This window comes from Amblyraja radiata, unplaced genomic scaffold (genome assembly GCF_010909765.2).
Source record: "Amblyraja radiata isolate CabotCenter1 unplaced genomic scaffold, sAmbRad1.1.pri S146, whole genome shotgun sequence".
NCBI classification, from domain to species: Eukaryota; Metazoa; Chordata; class Chondrichthyes; order Rajiformes; family Rajidae; genus Amblyraja; species Amblyraja radiata.
Window position 1 is genome coordinate 173366 of NW_022630132.1, and position 22742 is coordinate 196107.

General features: G+C 49.6%; 2 protein-coding genes across 2 annotated transcripts in view; both read left to right on the plus strand.

Annotated features, from left to right (window-relative positions):
• The first annotated feature begins 285 nt into the window (after positions 1-285).
• On the plus strand, positions 286-10969 carry LOC116969287 (NACHT, LRR and PYD domains-containing protein 12-like). Its single transcript, XM_033016156.1, has 5 exons — positions 286-380; positions 1533-1665; positions 4145-4316; positions 4399-4464; positions 10435-10969. The coding sequence occupies exons 1-5, from the start codon at positions 286-288 to the stop codon at positions 10935-10937; spliced, it is 969 nt and encodes a 322-aa protein (XP_032872047.1). The 3' UTR covers positions 10938-10969.
• A 787-nt stretch (positions 10970-11756) lies between these two features.
• Positions 11757-22742, plus strand: part of LOC116969288 (NACHT, LRR and PYD domains-containing protein 3-like) — a gene marked incomplete at its 5' end in the record, with an annotated part of 32520 nt that continues 21534 nt past the window's right edge. Inside the window, 5 exons of the mRNA XM_033016157.1 lie at positions 11757-12169; positions 13134-13220; positions 13376-13546; positions 13872-14042; positions 14198-14365. Of these exons, the coding sequence (XP_032872048.1) occupies positions 11757-12169; positions 13134-13220; positions 13376-13546; positions 13872-14042; positions 14198-14365 (1010 nt within the window). The remainder of the gene's footprint in view (positions 12170-13133; positions 13221-13375; positions 13547-13871; positions 14043-14197; positions 14366-22742) is intronic.

The window sequence follows — 22742 nt, forward strand, 5'->3', positions numbered from 1 at the left end:
TGGGTTCAGCTGATTATGCGGAACTTCCTTCGTAATGTGTCTACGGTTGAACCCTTTCTTGTCTCAGTAATATTCAGGACTGCTATCAATACAGGAGGGGGGCTGTGGCGCCCTCCGCTTGGTTGTTATCTCCCTGCGGCCGTGACGTGGCAATGGTACTGATATGGGGCGTGGGCTGAGCATCATAGACACAGATGCAAGTTTAATGCCACCTTTTTCCTGTTTCTTCAATTCATATGGAAAATCATAATGGGAGGAAACAGTGGAGCTGGTGTTGTTATGGCTATGGGTGAGATGAGGGTGGAGGTCATCGTCGATAGGCGAATGCAGAGGAGGGTGGTGGTCGTTCCTCTCCAAGCCAGCATCAGCAGTGGGGGATGGTAGGGAGGGTAAGGGCGCGTCAATGGGGATGGGTGGGTGGGGGGCGCTGTTGTCTCTCCTCAATGTCTGTGGTCTGACTGCGGCCTGTGTGTCAGACAGTGGCAGGGTAGATGTGTGGGGGGGGGGGGGGCTGTTGCCTCGCTTCTCTACCTGTGGTCTGACTGCGGCCTGTGTGTCAGACCGCGGCAGGGTAGCTTTGTGGGAGAGCGAGAAGAGAAGATTGTCCCTTAACAGTCTTGAGCCAAACCTGTTTGGGTGTACACCATCTGCTCTGAAAAGATATTTGCGCCCCCACAACAAGTTAAAGTTGTCACTAAAGCTCCTTCCTCTTTCATTGCAGACTCTGGAAAGCCATGTATTCAGTGCAAGTAGCCGACTGAATGTGTTTATTCCCCTGTCAACTACTGGTATGGGACCACTGATGAATGACTTAATGTCTAATTTGTCCAGTGTATCTAATAGTTCAGTAAAATCCCTCTTTAAAAGTTCTGACTGTTCTTTTCGAATATCATTAAATCCTGCATGCACAATTACCTGTGGGATTTTTGGGTTTTCCAGTATAATTGTGGCTAGTTTCTGGTTGACATCACTAACCGTCACATCTGGGAAGCAGCATGTTTTGATCTTCTTACTGGTTATATCCTTTATGGCTGAATCTCCAACAATCAGAGTGTCTGGTTCATCCGCTTTCTGTGTGATGGGCCCTTGTTGTCTCTGTCTGCGCAGCTGGAACAGTCCGTTGCTGGGGGAGTAGGGGTCCCCATAATGTTGCTGGCTCTGGATCTGCGCCTCCTGGTGTATAGGTCCTGCAGGGGGGGCGAGTGTAGTTCCCATAGTGTGTTCGGCCGAATGCACCACTCTCTGCAGAGCCTTCCTGTCCTGGGCAGAGCTGTTCCCAAACCAGATTGTGATGTTGCCGGACAAAATGCTTTCTACAGCCCCAGAGTAGAAGCACTGAAGGATCCTCAGAGAGACTCTGAATTTCCTCAGCTGTCTGAGGTGGTAAAGGCGCTGTCTTGCCTTACTCACCAGTGCGTGGTGACCCTCCATGTGCAGCGATCGATGGAGGAAAACAGACAACACTTGATAATTCCATTATTTTGATTCATCACAGCTCCTCCAATGTCTTCGATGATGGAGCTCCTGGAAAGGTGTGATGATTCGCAGCTGTTGGATTTGACAAATCATTACCGCCAGAGGCTGGAAGAGGCGATTCAAGAGGCGGTGGAGAATGTCGTCTTCGTTCTAGCATACGAGAGATATTTCAGTGAGCAAGAGTACAAGGTAGGGAGAGGATTGGATGAGTGGGTAACTTCAACCGATACTCAAATGTTTTCATGCACAAAGATTGTGGGCCGAAGGGTTCATTCTTGTGCTGTATTGCTCTCTATAATTGCAGCTCAGTACGGCACAGTCACAAAGAATATCCCGGACAGTGGTGGTGAGTTTCACAAACACGTCATTATATTCAGGATGTGGTGGGAAACACTGTGAGAGAACCCAAAGTGTTTCAATGAGTCACGTCACCTGCAGCATTTTAAACCGATCGTGACACAGTAGTTCTCTGTGGATTCTGAATATTTGAGATAATTTAATAGATGATCAACTTCTTTTTGCCTTCGTACAATTTTGTTTTTTCCCCAGAGTCATTTACAGATGTCTGGCCTTGTAACTTGAAATATTCTGACCAATGGACACAATAGAGGCCTTGATAACTTGTCTAACTATGTATTGTGTGCAGTTTTGGTCCCCTAATTTGAGGAAGGACATTCTTGCTATTGAGGGAGCCCAGCGTAGGTTCACCAGGTTAATTCCCGGGATGGCGGGACTGTCATATGCTGAGATAATGGAGCATCTGGGCTTGTACACTCTGAAGTTTAGAAGGATGAGAGGAGATCTTATTGAAACATATAAGATTATTAAGGGTTTGGACACGCTAGAGGCAGGAAACATGTTCCCGATGTTGGGGGAGTCCACAACCAGGGGTCACACACACAGTTTAAGAATAAGGAGGAAGCCATTTAGAACGGAGACGAGGAAACACTTTTCCTCACAGAGAGTTGTGAGTCTGTGGAATTCTCTGCCTCAGATGACGGTGGAGGCAGATGCTTTCTGGATGCTTTCAAGAGAGAGGTAGATAGGGCTCTTAAAGATAGCGGAGTCAGGGGATATGGGGAGAAGGCAGGAACTGGATACTGATTGGGGATGATCAGCCATGATCACATTGAATGGCGGTGCAGGCTTACTGACTCTGCTATCTTTAAGAGCCCTATCTAGCTCTCTCTTGATAGTATCCAGAGAACCGGCCTCCACCGCCCTCTGAGGCAGAGAATTCTACAGATTCACAACTCTCTGTGAGAAAATGTGTTTCCTCGTCTCCGTTTTAAATGGACGACCCCTTATTCTTAAACTGTGTGTGAGGCCCCTGGTTCTGGACTTCCCAACATCTGGAACATGTTTCCTGCCTCCAGTGTGTCCAAACCCTTAATAATCTTATATTTCAAAAAGATACCCTATCATCCTTCTAAATTCCAGAGTGTACAAACCCAGCTGCTCCATTCTCTCAGCATATGACAGTCCCGCCATCCCGGGAATTAACCTTGTTAATCTACGCTGGGCTCCCTCAATAGCAAGAATGTCCTTCCTCAAATTAGGGGACCAAAACTGTACACAATACTCCAGGTGTGGTCTCACTAGGGCCCTGAACAACTGCAGAAGGACCTCTTTGCTCCTGTACTCAACTCCTCTGGTTATGAAGGTCAACATGGCTTTCTTCACTGCCTGCTGTACCTGCATGCTTACTTTCATAGACTGATGAACAAGGACCCCCCCCCCAGATCCCGTTGTACTTCCCCTTTTCCCAACTAGTCACCATTTAGATAGTAATCTGCCTTCCTTTTTCTGCTACCAGTGGTTTGAGAGGTCATTTTGAATAGTGAAAGGCAGAGGAATTTGATCCCATTGATACTCCAGGAGATTGTCGACAATCCCTAATTCCCAACTGCGGTGTGGGACTGTAATGCTCTCAGTTACAAAGACCCAACCGGCCACTGCATTAACTGCTCCATATGTCCGGGAAGTCCATCCCTGAGCAATTCTTCACTTTCTTATTTGACGTGAGTCTGTCCCGCTCCTTCACAACATCTTCCTTATTAATCTTGTCGTTCAGTTGTAAATGACACAGGCTAGATTAACCAGGATGCCCAGGCCTGCTTCTTGAGTTATATGGGGAGGTTAGGTAGGCTGGGATATTTTTTCTTTGGTTTGCAAGAGAATGAGGGGTGACTTTACTGAGGTGTGCAAGACAAAGAGATGCTGGGATAAAGGGGACACATTCTTGTTTTCCAGGATAAAGGATCCACAACCTGGAGGGTGCAGGCTTGAGGGGAGATGGGAGAAATGTAGGTGGGATCTGGGGACAACAGGTTTACTTGGAGAGCAGTCCATATCTGGAACACAATGCCAGAGGAAGCTGGAAAAGCGGATAACATTAGGGATATCAAAGTACATTCAGACTGATGAGTGGATAGGAGGGGCTTACGGGGCTGTAGGCCAAATGCAGGCAAATAGCCCTGGCTTACAATTGCAACATGGTTGGCATGGACAATGTGGGCTGAATAGCCTGTCTCCGTGTGTTATACTGCTCTATCACTCTACCACTTAAGGCACTGTGACTCCAGTAAATCCATCGCCAAGGTTGGCCGAGGGTTCTGTTTCCGTGTTGTACAGCTCTATAACTACTTGTCCCCATGGCTCTTCACAGCGAGTCATCAAACGCACGAAGAGAGGAAGCCGTGCGGCCGGTTCCACACTTCTCCTCAACCTGGTGACTGAGAAAGAGCCGCAGGTCCGTAAACTGATATGGAAATGCTTCGTGAAAATGCACCACCTGCTCCCCAAACTGGAGGAGTTGTTGAAAGCAATGGGGGAAGAAGGTACAGGACATGTTTCTACAGAGAATTTGACTTTTTTTGTCAAAATGCAACTCAAACTAATTCCATGAAATTATTCCAACAGGTTCTGATCTGATCGAATCGTTCAAAGCCATGAAGGTTTCCTGGGTACTACCTGCTCATCTGAAAGGTATTCAATTGCATGTTTTGGCCAACTGCGGATACGCCGTCCATCAATCAGCCCTTCCTATTTACCCCATCTTTATATCCACTCCTTGCAGACTAGGGACAATTTACAGATGTCCAATTAATCAAAGTCTTTGCGATGAGGGAGGAATGTAAAGGACTCGGAAATAACCCTTGCGGTTACAGGGAGAATTCCATTTGAAGCAGAGTGCAGGCCAGCAAATACATTTCATAACATTTCAAGCAGAGTGCAGGCCAGCGAATCCAATTTCATAGCATTTCAACCTTCTAACAAATCATTTATTGCAAGTACATTACAGACTCACAGTTCAGTTGATTCACAGCTTAGAATCACAGTCGTGGACTCTCCCTCGCGATCTTCCATAGTGACTGACTCACGTCCAGGCATCCGGGGTTTTATAGTCCTGCCCCCCCCCCCCCCCCCCCCGAATGTGGCGTTACCTTCATTGTGGTGATTGACAGGCGAGAGGACCAATCAGCTGATATCAAGATTTTTTAAACACTCATAACATTTTTATTTTTCATCGATGGGGGAAATTCTCGGAGCTGCCGCAGCGGTGGAGGACTGTGAGTAAGATGGCCCAAATCATAGCAATATAACAAGGGTTGTGTTTTTCTAAAATCAATATTCAGCGCAGACAGGAAGTGGTTAAGATGAGACTTTTAGTTCGATAGATACAGTGCCGTAACGGGATCTGAGGTCTAATTTGTCCATAGCGACCAAAATGCCCCATTTAAGCTCTCCCGGCCAGCAGCTACTTCCCAATATCCCTCTAACCTGTTACAATCCATGTATCTGTCCAAATATTATTTTACCAATTTATTTCTGCTTAGTCGACCAATAAACAGCTATAACAATCGGATAATATGTAATCAATAACACATCAACTAATGAGTGTAACACTAATCATAATCGTAAAGCATAATATGGGCAAGTCAATAGTCAGAGATGCGGACAGTTGATTCTGCGGCAGGCAGGCAGCAGGTGAGACTCCAGGATGGTGTGTTGTCTCCCTCCCTTGTGCCAGGGTCCAGGATGTCTCGAAGCAGCTGCATGACATGCTCAAGGGTGAAGTGGAGCAGCCGGAGGTTGTTGCACATGTTGGCACAAACGACATAGGTAGGAAGCAGAAGGAGGTAGGTTCTGCAAAACCACTTTACGGAATCCCTCCCTTCACCACCTCCAGTTTAAATTCCAGTTGGAATATTTTGGAGGACCAAGAAACCAAGAACCAAGAATTGGGTAGAAGACTGAAAAGCAGGACCTGCAGGGTAGTGACCTCAGGATTACGTCCAATACCTCGTGCTAGTGAAGGTATGAACGGGAAGAGAGGGGAAATGAACGTATGGTTGAGGAGTTGGTGCAGGGGGCAGGGATTTACATTTCTGGATCATTGGGATCTCATCTGGGGCAGGGGTGACCTGTACAAAAGGGACGGGTTGCACCTTAACTGGAGGGGGAGCAACATCCTAGTGGGCAGGTTTGCTAATGCTACTCGAGAGGGTTTAAACTAGATTGGCAGGGGGTGGGATCTCGTACGGGACAGAGGCGCGTGAGAGGCTAGAATTTGGTATGGAGGGTGGTGTGGGAGAGGTTAGTGGACAGAATAGGCTGGTGAAAGGCGGAAAGCGAGGGTTGGTTTTAACTGCCCCTGTTTTAATGCAATGGGCCTGACGGGTAAGGCGGATAAGCTTGGGGCGTGGATAGGTACGAGCCACTGGGATGTTGTAGTGAAACAGTTACTTTTATAACAACTTAACAGGTTCGCCTCTTAATAAACAGACAACACACAAACTGTTTGGTAGACCAGTTCAAAACTTTACTTATTATCAGCCGATGGAAGGGAGGGAGAGGTGAGCAAGTGAGCAATTACAGACCCTTCACTGTCCTCATCCACTTCTCTAAACAACAGAATTACACCGCATTATATAGTGTGTCTTTGTCACCGTAGCACATTCCACAGACATTAGTCATACTCAGAGCTACAGGAAAATAATTTCTACAGAATGCATCAACTCAAAGGCATCTGTCACATGGTACAAGATATATTAAAAACATTGGCCATTTGGTTAACGACATCTTACTTTTCCAATACATCAAAGAGATCTAGCTACTTCTCTGGTTCCTCTCTCAGCACCCCGTCCCTCATAAACATAGGACACTTGGTTTACGACATCTTACTTTTCCAATACATCAAAGAGATCTAGCTACTTCTCTGCTTCCCCTCTCGTCACTTGGGAGACAATGTTATAGTATTTATTATCTCACACACCGCAACCTGAGGCAAGCCTAATTTGAGACTAAATATAAGCTGTAAGCTAGCCCAGAAGCCAATTTAATATCTTCTTACATTTTTAACTTAATTCGGCTTTATCAGTAGCCATGACTGAAACCTGGTCAATGTTCCGGGGTACAGGAGCTTCAGGAGAGACAGGGGTGAGGGAAAAAGAGGAGTGGGGTTTCGTCCAGTGAGGCTATATGGTAGAGCTGAGGAACAAGAAAAGGATGATCACCTTGTTGGGGGTGTACTACAGACCCCCGAATAGTCAACGGGAATTAGAAGAACAAATGTGTCAGGAGATTGCAGACAGCTGCACCTCAAATAAGGTCGTTGTATTAGGAGCTTTTAACTTTCCCAATATAGGCTGGGCAAATCATAGTGTGAAGGGTTTAATGGGATGTAATTAAATGGGGTGACAAATTGGGAGTATAATGATGGAGTTAAAGGGGAAGTGAGTAGGAATGAGAGGAATGCCCAGAGTAGGTGAATCGAGGACCAGAGGACATTGGTTCAATGTGAAGGGGAAAAGATTTAATAGGAATATGAGGAGTAACTTTTTCACACAAAGGGTGGTGGGTGTATGAAGTAGGCTGCGAGAGGAGGTAGTAATAATAATAATAATAATAAACTTTATTACAGACTCAAGGTCCAGACAAGGGGCAACGTTACATTAAAAAAATGCATTGCATATTAAATATCATAAACTACATATAAAATCTTAGTATATCTATCTATCTATCTATCTATCTATCTATCTATCTATCTATCTATCTATCTATCTATCTATCTATCTATCTATCTATCTATCTATCTATCTATCTATCTATCTATCTATCTATCTATCTATCTATCTTTAAAACTGTGTGCCTGTCGCCTGCCGTCCGTCCGGCTGCCTGCCTGCCTTTCGATTCGTTCCCATCGTGAGATGTCACAATGCCCGATGCTCGCAGATGTCCAATCACAATGCCAAATGCTCGCAGATGTCCAATCGGAATGGATTCATTTACATGTACGGCTTCCGGCTGCATGTCTTCCTTTGATTCCCTGCAACTCCGAAACCAGACGCAGAATCGCCGACATCTTTTCCATTTCGGTAGAGATTTCATTTTTCTTTCTAGGTATCCGCTCCTCATTACATTTCGTCGTGTTTAAGTTCACGTTTTTAATCAAATCCTCCCCCTCCCCCCCCCCAATATTTCAAAACTAAACTGGCTTCTCACCCATAGAAGCAGCCCCAGCCCCAGCCCCAGCCCATGGTGAACGTTCCATCGTGTGATGTCACAATGCCCAATGCTCAAAGACATTGTTGCCATAGAGGGAGTACAGAGAAGGTTCACCAGACTGATTCCTGGGATGTCAGGACTGTCTTATGAAGAAAGACTGGATAGACTCGGCTTGTACTCGCTAGAATTTAGAAGATTGGGGGATGGAGGGGGTCTTATAGAAACTCCTGATTACATTTCGTCATGTTTATGTACACATTTTTAATCGAATCCTCCCCCCCCCCCCAAATATTTTTTTAAAAACTGGCATCTCACCCATAGAATCAGCCCCAGACTCGGTTTGTACTCGCTAGATTTTAGAAGATTCAGGGGGTATCTTATAGAAACTTACAAAATTCATAAGGGGTTGGACAGGCTAGATGCAGGAAGACTGTTCCAGATGTTGGGGAAGTCCAGAACAAGGGGTCACAGTTTAAGGATAAGGGGTAAATATTTTAGGACCGAGATGAGAAAAACATTTTTCACACAGAGAGTGGTGAATCTCTGGAATTCTCTGCCACAGAAGGTAGTTGAGGCCTGTTCATTGGCTGTATTTAAGAGGGAGTTAGATGTGGCCCCTGTGGCTAAAGGGATCAGGGGGTATGGAGAGAAGGCAGGTACATGATACTGAGTTGGATGATCAGCCATGATCATATTGAATGGTGGTGCAGGCTCGAAGGGACAAATAGCCTACTCCTGCACTTAATTTCTATGTTTCTATGTTTCCCTCTCCTCACCCCTCTCCCTCTCCCATCCATCACTCTCTCCCCCACCCCCCTTCCCTCTCTACCTCACCCCCTTCCCTATCTCCCCCGCCCCCTTCCCCTTCCCCTCTGTCCCTCTTCCACCAGTCCCTCTATCCCTCCCTCCCCACTCTACCACTTCTCTCCCCTTACTCCACCCCTCTCCCTCCCCCACCCCTCTCTCTTCCCCTCCCTTCCCCTCTCTCCCCTACCCCTTCCTCTACCCCTCTGTCCTTCTTCCACCACTCCCGTTACCCCTCCCTCCCTCCCCACTCTTCCACTTCTCTCCCCCTCTCCCCATCCCTCTCCCTCTCCCATCCCTCTCTCCCCCACCCCCTTCCCTCTCTACCCCCGCCCCTTCCCCTATCCCTCTGTCCCTCTTCCATCACTCCCCCTACCGCTCTCCTCCTCCCTCCCCACTCTACCACTTCTCTCCCCCTTCCCCTCCACTCTCCCTCCCCACTCTTTCCCCTCTCTCCCCCACCCCTCTCCCTCTCCCTCCCTCCTCCCCATCATCCCCATCCCCCCTCCCCCACATCTCTCTCCCCCTCTCTCACCCCCTCCCCCGCTCTCCTTTCCCTCCCAAATCTATCCCGTTTCCTCCTCCTCCTCTCCCCTCCCTCCCCTCTTCTCACCGCCCCCCCCGCAAACGCCGTTGGGGAAACAGACCCAACGGGTCTGCACTTGGTCTAGTCACTTATAAAAGCATCATAAATTATATTAAAAAAAACACAATACATAAGTTAAAAATCCAGATTAAAAGAATGATCAATGTCCTACAATGAGACAACGATACCAGTGTCTCCACAGCTGGTATACGTAGCGTGTAGTGCTAACCCTTATGTTTGATAAGGCCACAATAAGCACATTTGTAGAGTCATTTATCCTGCAGATGAATTCATACATATGATTTTTTAATGATAGTTTCTAAAGTACTGACTCCTGCAGCCACAAACATATTACTGGCACTACACAATCTAGGTTGCCTTAGCAGTGTTCTCATGGCATCGTTATATGCCACCTTATATGCATACGTGTCTTTCCATAGTTCGACCACAGGTGCGCAGTGTAGAGTGGTGTGCAGTATGCTCTAAATAGCGACAACTTCACCACATCTGCACACGCACCAAATTTACGCAAGAGAATATTCACCTGTACATACAGCATGTGTCGTTGCCTATAAATATCCTCATCATCTGTCATTTGTTCTGTAATAATATGCCCTAGACATTTTACCTTATTACAGATTATTGTCAGATAATTTAAAATCAGGAAATTTTAGACATTTATCCTCTTTGGTTCTACAGATCATAACAGCACTCTTACTAGCATTATATTTAATGTCATGTTCCACACCATACACAGAACATATTATAAGGAGCTGTGGAGACCAGCGCTAGATGTAGTTGAGGCTGGGACTCACCCATCGTTTAAGAAACAGTTAAGGTAGGTGCATGGATAGGACAGGTTTGAAGGGATATGAACCAAGCGCAGGCAAGTGGGACTAGGGTAGCTGGGACATTGTTGGCCGGTGTGGGCAGGTTGGGCCGAATGACCTGTTCCCACACTGTATCAGACCATGACTATATTAGGATACTGTGAATGTATTTTTCTTTGCGTGATGAATCTAATTTCAGGACCTCTTGTTTATCTCACCTGATAAAAGATGTTCAACAGAAGCACATGGAGACTCTGCGAGCACAGACTGAAACACTGAGCGTCAACACCATCCTGATGAACGAGAAGGTTAAGGATTTCCAGCTGCTAGATCGATACGCTGAGCTCACGGTCATCTCCACTGTTCGAGATCGGACACTGGTGGAACATGAGCTGCTGGCAAGAGGCCGGGACCATGAAGAGTGGAGAGAGGAACATCTCGGGGGAGAGTTTGAAAAAATCCGAACTGATCAGTTATTCCAGAACATTTCGGCGAGCAAATCCAAATCTGGGAGTTCGTCTGCCGTGGCCGGAGTCGCGGGGATCGGAAAAACAACATTGGTGCAAAAGATTGTTCATGACTGGGCCACAGGGAAAATATACCAACAATTCCAGTTTGTCTTCAGTTTCAAATTCCGGGATTTGAACACTATTAACTGCAGAATAAACCTGAGGGAACTGATTCTGGATCAGTATCCATACTTTGGAAATATGCTGCGGGAAGTCTGGTAGAACCCAGAGGGATTGCTGTTTATATTCGATGGTCTGGATGAATTCAAGGGCAGAATTGATTTTGCTGACAGTCGGAGAGACACAGAACCTAAGCACCAGTGCCCAGATCCTGAATCCCGGTGTAAAGTGTCTGACATTGTGTACAGTTTAATCCAGCACAAGCTGCTCCCAGGGTGTTCAGTGCTAGTCACCACCCGCCCCACTGCGTTACATTTACTGGAAAAGGCAGAGATCAGTGTCCGGGCTGAAATCCTGGGATTTGTTGGTGAGGAACGGAAGGAATATTTCACCAGGTATTTTGAAGATCAGTCGGTGGCAGCAGCTGTTTTCAAACATGTGAAGGAGAACGAGATCCTGTACACCATGAGCTACAACCCCTCCTACTGCTGGATCCTTGTCCTGGCATTGGGCCCCTTCTTCACACAAACACACCGGGACCCGCAGCGAGTTCCCAAGACCATCACACAACTATATTGCTACTTTATTTACAACATCCTGAAAAACCACGGCCGTGAGATTGAGAACCTCCGTGAGGTGTTACTGAGGGTTGGTCAGATGGCCTTCACTGGAGTGGCTGAGAAGAACATTGTGTTCACAGATGGAGATTTGATCAAATACAATCTGCAGCCTTCCCAGTTCCTGTCCGGGTTCCTGATGGAACTTTTGGAGAGAGAGGATTCAGCCCGGAGCGTGGTGTACACCTTCCCGCACCTCACCATCCAAGAGTTTGTAGCCGCACTCGCACAATTCATGACTGTAGATCGCGGGGATATCACGACACTCCTCATTGAAGCCCATGGCACGACAGACGGGCGATTTGAAGTATTTCTCCGTTTTGTCGCTGGTCTCTCCTCCCCACGGACAGCTTGGATCCTGGAGGAGTTTCTGGGTAAATTCCCTCATCAAACAATCTGCCGAGTGATTGACTGGGTGAAGGAGGAGGTTAAACGCCGGGCTGGAAACACAGGGAGTGAAGCTGATAAACGGAGGCTCCTGAACACGCTGCACTACCTGTTTGAGTCTCAGAATCCTGCACTGGCTCAGCAGACACTGGGATCTGTGGAAACACTTTCATTCAGTGGACTGGGACTGACCCCGATTGACTGTGCGGTCCTGTCTCATGCCATCAGGCCCTGTGATACAATCAAACACCTCGATCTGGGGAACTGCCGCATTCAGTGTGAAGGTCTCCAGCGGCTGGGACCGGTTCTGCACAAGTGTCAGTACTTGGGGTAACTGTCCGTTTGATGCTAACACTGAACTGTAAAATTGTTCCACTATTTTGTTACTAAGTACAGCAACCCTTCTATGGGGCCGAGCGGCCGTCACTGTGCTCGGGGGTAACCCCTCCTATTTTAACCTCCCCCGTCCCGTCCCCCCCTCCCCCAGGTCACCAGTGGTTGACTCCGCCCGCCCTCCCCCAGGTCACCAGTGGTTGACTCCGTCCCCCAGGTCACCAGTGGTTGACTCCGCCCCCCCTCCCCCAGGTCACCAGTGGTTGACTCCGTCCCCCCTCCCCCAGGTCACCAGTGGTTGACTCCGTTCCCCCTCCCCCAGGTTACCAGTGGTTGACACCCCCCCCCAGGTTACCAGTGGTTGACTCCGTCCCCCCTCCCCCAGGTCACCAGTGGTTGACTCCGTCCCCCCCTCCCCCGGGTCACCAGTGGTTGACTCCGTCACCAGGTCACCAGTGGTTGACTCCGTCCCCAGGTCACCAGTGGTTGACTCCGTCCCCCCCCCTCCCCCAGGTCACCAGTGGTTGACTCCGTCCCCCCTCCCCCAGGTCACCAGTGGTTGACTCCGTCCCCCCCTCCCCCAGGTCACCAGTGGTTGACTCCGTCCCCCCTCCTCCAGGTCACCAGTGGTCGACCCCTTCCCCCCCTCCCCCAGGTCACCAGTGGTTGACTCCGTCCCCCCTCCTCCAGGTCACCAGTGGTCGACCCCTTCCCCCCCTCCCCCAGGTCACGCGTGTTGCAGCCGTTCTCTGCACGGGGGAGGGCGACCGGAGTCGACCACATTTCCCGGTCGTCGGTCGGGGAATGAGAATAAATGGTGAAAGTCTCCAAACACCGCAACCACAGAGATTTATTCAATAATGTGCTGAGGTGCTTCCACAAATATCCGTTTGGGAGAAGTTATCTATCTCAGCCCCGGGTTTGTATCAGTTTGTTTCTTACTCTGTCTGTTTGTGTTTAGACTGGGAGACAACGACCTGGGAGATTCCGGAGTGAAACTGGTGTCTGATGCTCTGAGGAACCCGGACTGTAAAATACAGACACTGCGGTAAGTCCCAGACTGTGAGAGATTGTGTTTACACTCACTGGGTGTCTGACACTGAACATTAATATGATCAGTAATTGTGTCACTGATAAACACTGGGGATTTGCACCGTCTCCTGTCTCTCTGTGTCCCTCACCCTCACTCTCTCTCATCTCCAGGCTGTACAGTGTCGGTCTCACAGATTCTGGAGCCGAGGATCTCGTATCCGCTCTCAGTACAAACCATACGGTGACGGAGCTGGACCTGAGTGGGAATGAACTGGGAGATTCCGGAGTGAAACTGGTGTCTGATGCTCTGAGGAACCCGGACTGTAAAATACAGACACTGCGGTAAGTCCCAGACTGTGAGAGATTGTGTTTACACTCACTGGGTGTCTGACTCGATCTGAGTTAGATAGAGCTCTATGGGCTAGTGGAATCAAGGGATACAGGGAGAAGGCTGGCACGGGTTATTGATTGGGGACGATCAGCCAGGATCACATTGAATGGCGGTGCTGGCTCGAAGGGCTGAATGGCCTCCTCCTGCACCTATTGTCTATGTATCTATGACACTGAACATTAATATGATCAGTAATTGTGTCACTGATAAACACTGGGGATTTGCACCGTCTCCTGTCTCTCTGTGTCCCTCACCCTCACTCTCTCTCATCTCCAGGCTGGACAGTGTCGGTCTCACAGATTCTGGAGCCGAGGATCTCGTCTCCGCTCTCATTACAAACCATACGGTGACGGAGCTGTACCTGAGTGGGAATAAACTGGGAGATTCCGGAGTGAAACTGGTGTCTGATGCTCTGAGGAACCCGGACTGTAAAATACAGAGACTGGGGTAAGTCCCAGACTGTGAGAGATTGTGTTTACACTCACTGGGTGTCTGACACTGAACATTAATATGATCAGTAATTGTGTCACTGATAAACACTGGGGATTTACACCGTCTCCTGTCTCTCTGTGTCCCTCACCCTCACTCTCTCTCATCTCCAGGCTGGACAGTGTCGGTCTCACAGATTCTGGAGCCGAGGATCTCGTCTCCGCTCTCAGTACAAACACCTCACTGACGGAGCTGGACCTGATGGGCAACTCCCTCACAGACCGATGTGTCCCCGCTCTCCGCCGCCTCATACTGACCCTCCCGAGTCTGGAGCGGATCTGGTGAGTGTTTGTGTTAATGTTTAATGTGATCAAATATCAGGGGATCCATCCATCCATCCATCCGCGGGCTTCTTTCCCCTGTGATTGTGTTCTGTAAATGTTGTTGAAATATGAACCCCAGTCCCTGTTATTGACACTGTTGTTTCATCTGTTTATTTCCTCTTTATTCCTCCACATGTTTCAGGCTGGAGGGGAATAAGTTCAGTGCAGACGGACAGAACCAGCTGAAGAGTCTGCAGGGAACCAGACGCGGACTGAGTGTGGGCGTGTGAACAGCTCTGGGTGTAAACGTCACCGCCCTGGGGACTGGAATATTGTTGGCCGATTCCCTGCCCCTCCCCTTTAAACAGCCGCCCATCCTCTACACGAGTCCCACCCCGACCAACATGCCCCATCTACACTAGTCCCACCCCGACCAACATGCCCCATCTACACTAGTCCACCCCGACCAACATGCCCCTTCTACACTAGTCCCACCCCGACCAACATGCCCCGTCTACACTAGTCCCACCCCGACCAACATGCCCCATCTACACTAGTCCCACTCCCTCTCTCTCTCTCTCTCTCCCTCTCTCTCCCCTGAAAGTGAGAGAGAGAGGAGAGAGGGAGGGAGGGAGAGAGAGAGGGGAGGAGAGGAAAATGAGGGGAATCTCTCCTCTCCTCCCCTCCGCTCTCCTCCCCTCTTCTCTCCTCCCCAATCTAATGTTTGTCCAGTGTTCCTGCTCGAGAGATAACCATCCGACATCGATGAAGACTCAGACTGACTCACTCACTCACAGACGTCAACTCCTCGAGGTTTCACACACTCGCCTGAAGATTGGACTTGCTAGATTTACACAATAAATAATGTTCACAAATGTGTCTGTCTCTGATGTGTGTGTGTGTGTGTGTGTGTGTGTGTGAGCTCTATGTTGTGAAATTCATCTCGATGGTCTCTGTATGTATGTCGAATAAACGGATTGTATCCTTGAAGAAGGAACTGGAGATGCTGGAAAAATCGCAGTTGGACAAAAATTCTGGAGGGAGGGAGAGAGAGAGGGCGAGAGGGAGAGAGAGAGACACACACACACACACACACCTAGAGTAGACTCTCTTGTGAAATTCATCTCGATGGTCTCTGTATGTATTTCGAATAAAGGGATTGTATCATTGAAGAAGGAACTGCAGATGCTGGAAAAATCGCAGGAGGACAAAAATGCTAGAGAGAGAGAGAGGGGGGGGGGGAGAGGGAGAGGGAGAGAGAGCGAGAATGGCCCCACTTCTGGACACACATACACGCACACACACACACACAACATTCTTGCCATAGAGGTAGTACAGAGAAGGTTCACTAGACTGATTCCTGGGATGTCAGGACTTTCATATGAGGAAAGACTGGATAGACTCGGCTTGTACTCGCTAGAATTTAGAAGATTGAGGGGGTATCTTATAGAAACTTACAAAATTCTTAAGGGGTTGGACAGGCTAGATGCAGGTAGATTGTTCCCGATGTTGGGGAAGTCCAGAACTAGGGGCCACAGTTTAAGGATAAGGGGGAAATCTTTTAGGACTGAGATGAGATGAGAAAAACATTTTTTTTTCACGCACAGAGTGGTGAATCTGTGGAATTCTCTGCCACAGAAGGTAGTTGATGCCACACAGTTCATTGGCTATATTTAAGAGGGAGTTAGATGTGGCCCTTGTGGCTAAAGGGATCAGGGGGTATGGAGAGAAGGCAGGTACAGGATACTGAGTTGGATGATCAGCCATGATCATATTGAATGGTGAATGGTGCAGGCTCGAATGGCCTCTACTCCTGCACCTAGTGTCTATGTTTCTATGTCGGGTTGAAGAAAGGTTGAGATGGTGAAGGGTTTTAAAGGCTAAGGGAGGTAACTTGACGTAAATGAGAAGGTATGAATGTGTAGGAAGGAAGTGCAGATGCTGGTTTTAATGGTGCTGTCAAGACACAAAGTGCCGGAGTAACTCAGCGGGACAGGCAGCTTCTCTGCAGACAAGGAACGGGTGACGTTTGGGGTCGAGGCCTTCAGTCGGACTTCATGGGCTCAAGGCCCAAAGTGGACACAAAATGGAGGGAGGCCAACTCTGGGAACAATGTTCTGTCACTAAACCATCCGGCTGCATTGAATGTATTTGCATGAAATGTGTTTAAAGGTTTCATGTTAACTTCTGCTTTTAATCTTGTGGTTTTATTTGAGTGAATGAATTAATCCCAAAACAGCCTTTATATTCTGCCTGGCAACAGATGATGCTGTATGGGGGGAGCGGCGGCCAATCAGTAGCCCCCTTCCTCCCATGGCAACAGATTACGCTGTATGGGGGGTCAGCGACCAATCAGTAGCCCCCTTCCTCACACGGCAACAGAGACGCAGTTTGGGGAGGTCAGCGACCAATCAGTAGCCTCCTTCCTCCCATGGCAACAGATGACGCTGTATGGGGGCGCGGCGGCCAATCAGAATTCCTCTTTCTGTCTCGGCAAAGAGAGGGAGAGTGAAAATGAGGAGAAAATTGAAGAAAAGAGAGAAATATTGAGGGGACAAAAAAGAGAAATGAGGGGAAATATGGGACAATTTTCACTCAATTTCCGTTCATTTTCTCCTCATTTCCCCCCGGATTTCTCTCCTTTCACCTCAATATCATGCGTGAAGAAAGCGAATGGTATGTTAGCATTCATAGCAAAAGGATTTGAGTATAGGAGCAGGGAGGTTCTACTGCAGTTGTACAGGGTCTTGGTGAGACCACACCTGGAGTATTGCGTACAGTTTTGGTCTCCTAATCTGAGGAAAAACATTCTTGCCATAGAGGGAGTACAGAGAAGGTTCACCAGACTGATTCCTGGGATGTCAGGACTTTCATATGAAGAAAGACTGGATAGACTCGGTTTGTAATCTGGCTAGTGTAGATTAACCAGGTTAATTCCCGGGATGTCGGGACTGTCATATGCTGAGAGAATGGAGCGGCTGGGCTTGTACACTCTGGAGTTTAGAAGGATGAGAGGGCTTTATTGAAACATATCAGATTATTAAGGGTTTGGACACGCTAGAGGCAGGAAACATGTTCCGATGTTGGGAGAGTCCAGAACCAGGGGGCCACACACACACACAAAGTTTAAGAACAAGGGGTCGGCCATTATATACAGAGTCTAGAAACACTTTTCTCACAGAGACTTGTGAGTCTGCAAGAGATCATCAGAAAGTTTCTTCTCGTCTCAGTGCCAAATGGCCAAGATTCACACAACTCTCCGGGTGGAAAGCTTCTCGTCTCAGTGCCAAAATGGCCACAGATTCACACAACTCTCCGAGTGGAAAAGTTTCTCCTCATCTCAGTCCCAAATGGCCACACTCACAGTTGGTTAATGCCAACCGAACGGATTTATCTCTGCTTGGAAACGTTTCTCTGTCTCTGTCTCTGTCTCTCTCTCTCCCTCCCTCTTTCTCAACCCCCCTCTCTCTCTCTCCCCCCCCCTCTCTCTCTCTCTCTCCCTCTCTCCCTCTCTCCCCCTCTCTCCTTTGCCCAGGCCTTTGAACTGGCCATGCACCTGCCCTGCCATGGGGGGGGGGGGGGGGGGGTGCCCGCTAATCGAGGCCCAGGCTCCGGGCCTAACAACTAGGCCAAGAACCATGCTTCTGAGGCCACAACCTCAAAACACAAGCTCAAAGCCGGAGAACTAGGCCGGGAACAAGGCTTTGAGGCCTACAAATCTAGACACAGGCTCAAAGCCAACTAGGCCGAGAGAGGGAGGCGGGGAGATAGAGAGAGAGCGAGCAAATATGCCAAGATCCAGGCTTCTGAGGCCAGAAACTCAAGACACAGGCTCAAAGCCTAACAACTAGGCCGGGAAGGAGGCGTTGAGGCCTACAAAATCAAAGACACACGCTCAAAGCCTAACAACTAGGGCAAGAACCTAGGCTTCTGAGGCCAGAAACTCAAGACACAGGCCCAAAGCCAAACAACTAGGCCGGGAACGAGACTTTTTCTCCCCCCCTTCTCTCTCTATCTGTCTCTGCTGACTCTGGGCTCGATGCTCCGTGTCTTGAATTACCGGCCTGAAAAGCCTGGTTCACGGCCTAGTTGTTAGGCTTTGAGCCTGTGTCTTAGTTTCTGTCCTCAGAAGCCTGTTCTTGCCTAGTTTCTCTATCTCTCTCTCTCTCTCTCCCCTCTCTCTTCCCCTCTCTCCCCCCCCTCTCTCTCCTCTCCCCATCTCCCTGTACTAGCAGGAGGTGTGTCCCTTCAGCCCATCTGCCTGTACTCGCCCAGGAGATCTCCCTTCGAGCCATCTGGATAGGTGACGTTTAACAGACTGCTGGAGTAACTCAGCGGGTCAGGCAGCATCTGTGGAGGGAGAGGTGGGGGGGGGGGGACTAAATAACACAGTTAAAAACTTAGAAATTGTTATCTCTCACCTTCTCCTCCCCTCTAGAGGCTGTACTCCAAGTTTAAAAACTCGATGCAAACTCTGGGGAGTGCAGAGTGTTTAATGCAAACAGCGGGAGTAAATGCAACGCTCCCGAGGTTTAGCACCGATGCAGAGGCCTGGAACTGTGCATTTACTCCCCGCGCTAAAGCAGGCGTTACTCCAAGTTTACAAATTCGATGCAAACTCTGGGAAGTGCAGAGTGTTTATTGCAAACAGCGGGAGTAAATGCAACTCTCCCCGAGGTTTAGCGCTGTGCAGAGGCCTGGAAACTGTGCATTACTCCCCGCGCTAAAGCAGGCGTTACTCCAAGTTTACAAACTCGATGCAAACTCTGGGAAGTGCAGAGTGTTTAATGCAAACAGCGGGAGTAAATTGCAACTCTCCCCAAGGTTTAGCGCCGATGCATAGGCGGCAATCTGTGGAAAAACTGCCCGCGCATTAACTGTGGTGCAAACGCCGGCAGCCGGGGCAATCCTCCCGGTGCAAGAGAGCGAGTGTGTGGATCTCCACTTCTGTCTCTCCCTCACCGTCTCTCCCGCGTCATCTGTTGCCGGGGCAGAAAGAGGAATTCTGATTGTTCAAGAAGGAATGCAGATGCTGGAAGATCGAAGGTACACAAAATGCTGGAGAAACTCAGCGGGTGCAGCAGCATCTATGGAGCGAAGGAAATAGGCAACGTTTCGGGCCGAAACCCTTCTTCAGACTGATGGGGGGGGGGGGGGGGGGGGGGGGGAAGAAAAGGGGGGGGGGGGGGGGCCCGAGGGGGGGGGGAGGGGAGGAGACAGCTCGAGGTTAAGGAAGGGGAGGAGACAGCAAGGGCTAGCAAAACTGGGAGAATTCATGTTCATGCCCCCTAGATGCAGACTCCTCAAACGGAATATGAGGTGCTGTTCCTCCAATTTCCGGTGTTGATCACTCTGGCAATGGAGGAGACCCAGGACAGAGAGGTCGGATTGAGAATGGGAGGGGGAGTTCAAGTGCTGAGCCACCGGGAGTTCAGGTAGGTTATTGCGGACTGAGCGGAGGTGTTCGGTGAAGGATCGCCCAACCTCCGCTTAGTCTCCCCGATGTAAATCAGCTGACATCTATAACAGCGGATGCAGTAGATGAGGTTGGAGGAGATGCAGGTGAATCTTTGTCGCACCTGGAACGACTGCTTGGGTCCTTGAATGGAGTCGATGAGGGAGGTGAAGGGACAGGTGTTGCATTTCTTGCGGTTGCAACGGAAAGTGCCCGGGGAGGGGGTGGTACGGGAGGGAAGGGAAGAATTGACAAGGGAGTTGCGGAGGGAGCGGTCTTTGCGGAAGGCAGACATAGGGGGAGATGGGAAGATGTGGCGAGTGGTGGGGTCACGTTGGAGGTGGCGGAAGTGGCGGAGGATTATGTGTTGTATTTGCCGGCTGGTGGGGTGAAAGGTGAGGACTAGGGGGACTCTGCCCTTGTTGCGAGTGCGGGGATGGAGAGAGAGAGCAGTGTTGCGGGGTATGGATGAGACCCTGGTGCGAGCCTCATCTATGGTGGAGGAGGGGAATCCCCTGTTCCCTGAAGAACGAGGACATTTCCGATGCCTGGTGTGGAACGTCTCATCCTGGGAGCAGATGCGGCGTAGGCGGAGGAATTGGGAGTAGGGGATGGAGTCTTTACAGGGGGCAGGGTGGGAAGACGTGTAGTCCAGATAGCCATGTGAGTCAGTTGGTTTGTAGTGTATATCGGTCAGGAGTCTGTCCCATGCGATGGAGATGGTGAGGTCAAGGAATGGTAGGGAAGTGTCGGAAATGGTCCAGGTGTATTGGAGTGCCGGATGGAAGTTGGTGGTGAAGTGGATGAAGTCAGTCAGTTGTGTGTAGGTGCAGGAGGTGGCCACAAAGCAGTCGTCAATGTAACGGAGGTAGAGGTCGGGGATGGGGCCCTGGTACACCTCGAACAAGGATTGTTCAACGTACCCGACACAGAGGCAGGCAAAGCTGGGGCCCATGCGTGTGCCCATAGCTACGCCTTGTGTTTGGAGGAAATGGGAGGAGTCAAACGTAAAGTTGTTGAGGGTGAGGACCAACTCCGCTTGGCGGAGGAGGGTGTCAGTGGCTGGGTATAGGTTGCTCCTCTGGTCGAGGAAGAACCGGAGGGCTCCTAGGCCATCCTGGTGGTGTAGAGTGACCGGACATCCATGGTGAAGATGAGGGGGTGAGGGCCTAGAGAGTGGAATGCGTGGAGGCGGCGGAGAGTGTCTGAGGTGTCTTGAACATAGGTGGGGAGGGATTTGACCAAGGGGGATAGTATGGAGTCAAGGTATGTGGAGATGAGTTCGGTGGGGCACGAACACGCAGAGACAATGGGACTGCCGGGAGAGCCGGGTTTGTGGATTTTGGGGAGAAGGTAAAAACGGGCCGTGCGGGGCTGGGGAACGATGAGGTTGGAAGCTTGGTCGGGCAGGGCGTGGGAATTGATGAAGTCGGTGATGGTGCTAGATATGGTGGCCTGGTGCTCGTCAGTGGGGTCATGGTCCAAGGGTAAGTATGAAGAGGTGTCCGAGAGTTGGCGCTTGGACTCAGCTTTGTAGACATCGACGCGCCAGACTACCACGGCACCTCCCTTGTCGGCTGGTTTGATAACCCAATCTGGGTTGTTGCGGAGTGATTCACTGGCAGTGCGTTCAGTGGGGGAGAGATTGGAGTGAGACAGGGGAGTGGAGAAGTTGAGGCGGTTGACGTCGCGGCGGGAGGAATTCTGATTGGCCGCCGCGCCCCCATACAGCGTCATCTGTTGCCATGGGAGGAAGGGGGCTACTGATTGGCCGCCGCGCCCCTCCATTCAGCGTCATCTGTTGCCATGGGAGGAAAGTGGTTACTGATTGGTCACGGCGCACCCCATATAGCGTCATCTGTTGCCAGGGAGGGTTTGAGCAGGCGCCGATTGGCCGCCGCACACACATCGTCCAATCAGCTGTTGCCGAAGGGGAAGCGGAAGATCCGATCCGATTGGCAGCCGCACCCTTGTGACGTCACCTGTTGCCATGGAGAAGGCGAGGCGCCGATTGGTCGCCTTCACTTCCCACTGAAGCGTCACCTGTTGCTGGGGGGGATTCGGTGGCGCTGATTGGCTGAGAGAGAGGGAGAGAGAGAGAGATAGACCAAAAATAAGGCAGAAAAAAGGAAGAAAAAAAGGGAGAGAGAGATCACACGCACTGTCTCTCTTGAAAGTATCCAGAGAACCGGCCTCCACCGCCCTCTGAGGCAGAGAATTCCACAGACTCACAACTCTCACAGAGAATTCCACAGACTCACAACTCTCACCGTGGAAAAGTTGTTCCTCGTCTCCGTTATATGGCCGACCCCTATTCTTAAACTGTGTGTGTGGCCCCTGGTTCTGGACTCCCCCACATCGGGAACATGTTTCCTGTCTCTAGCGTGTCCAAACCCTTAATAATCTGATATATGTTTCAATAGAGATCCTCGCTCATCTTCTAAACTCCAGGTCTACAGCCCGCCGCTCCATTCTCTCAGCATATGACAGTCCCGCCATCCCGGGAATTAACCTGGTGAACCTACGCTGGGCTCCCTCAATAGCAAGAATGTCCTTCCTCAAATTAGGGGACCAAAACTGTACACAATACTCCAGGTGTGGTCTCACCAGGGCCCTGTACAACTGCAGAAGGATCTCTTTGCTCCTATACTCTTGGTATAAAGGCCAACTTGCCAAAACTGCCCATAATCTCTCCATCTCTCTCCCCCTCCCCCTCCCTTCCCCTCACTCTCTCGCCTCTCTCTCTCTCCCCTTCTCTCCCTCCCCTCTCTCTCCACTGTCTCTCCCCCTCTCTTTCATAGATAGATAGATAGATAGATAGATCCTTTAATAATCCTTTACAGGAAATTAGAGTGCCACAACAGCTTCAAGACAGTTAAAGTACAATGAATGAATACTAAAAAAGTGCAAAGTTATTTTTGTGCATTGTAAAACCTTATA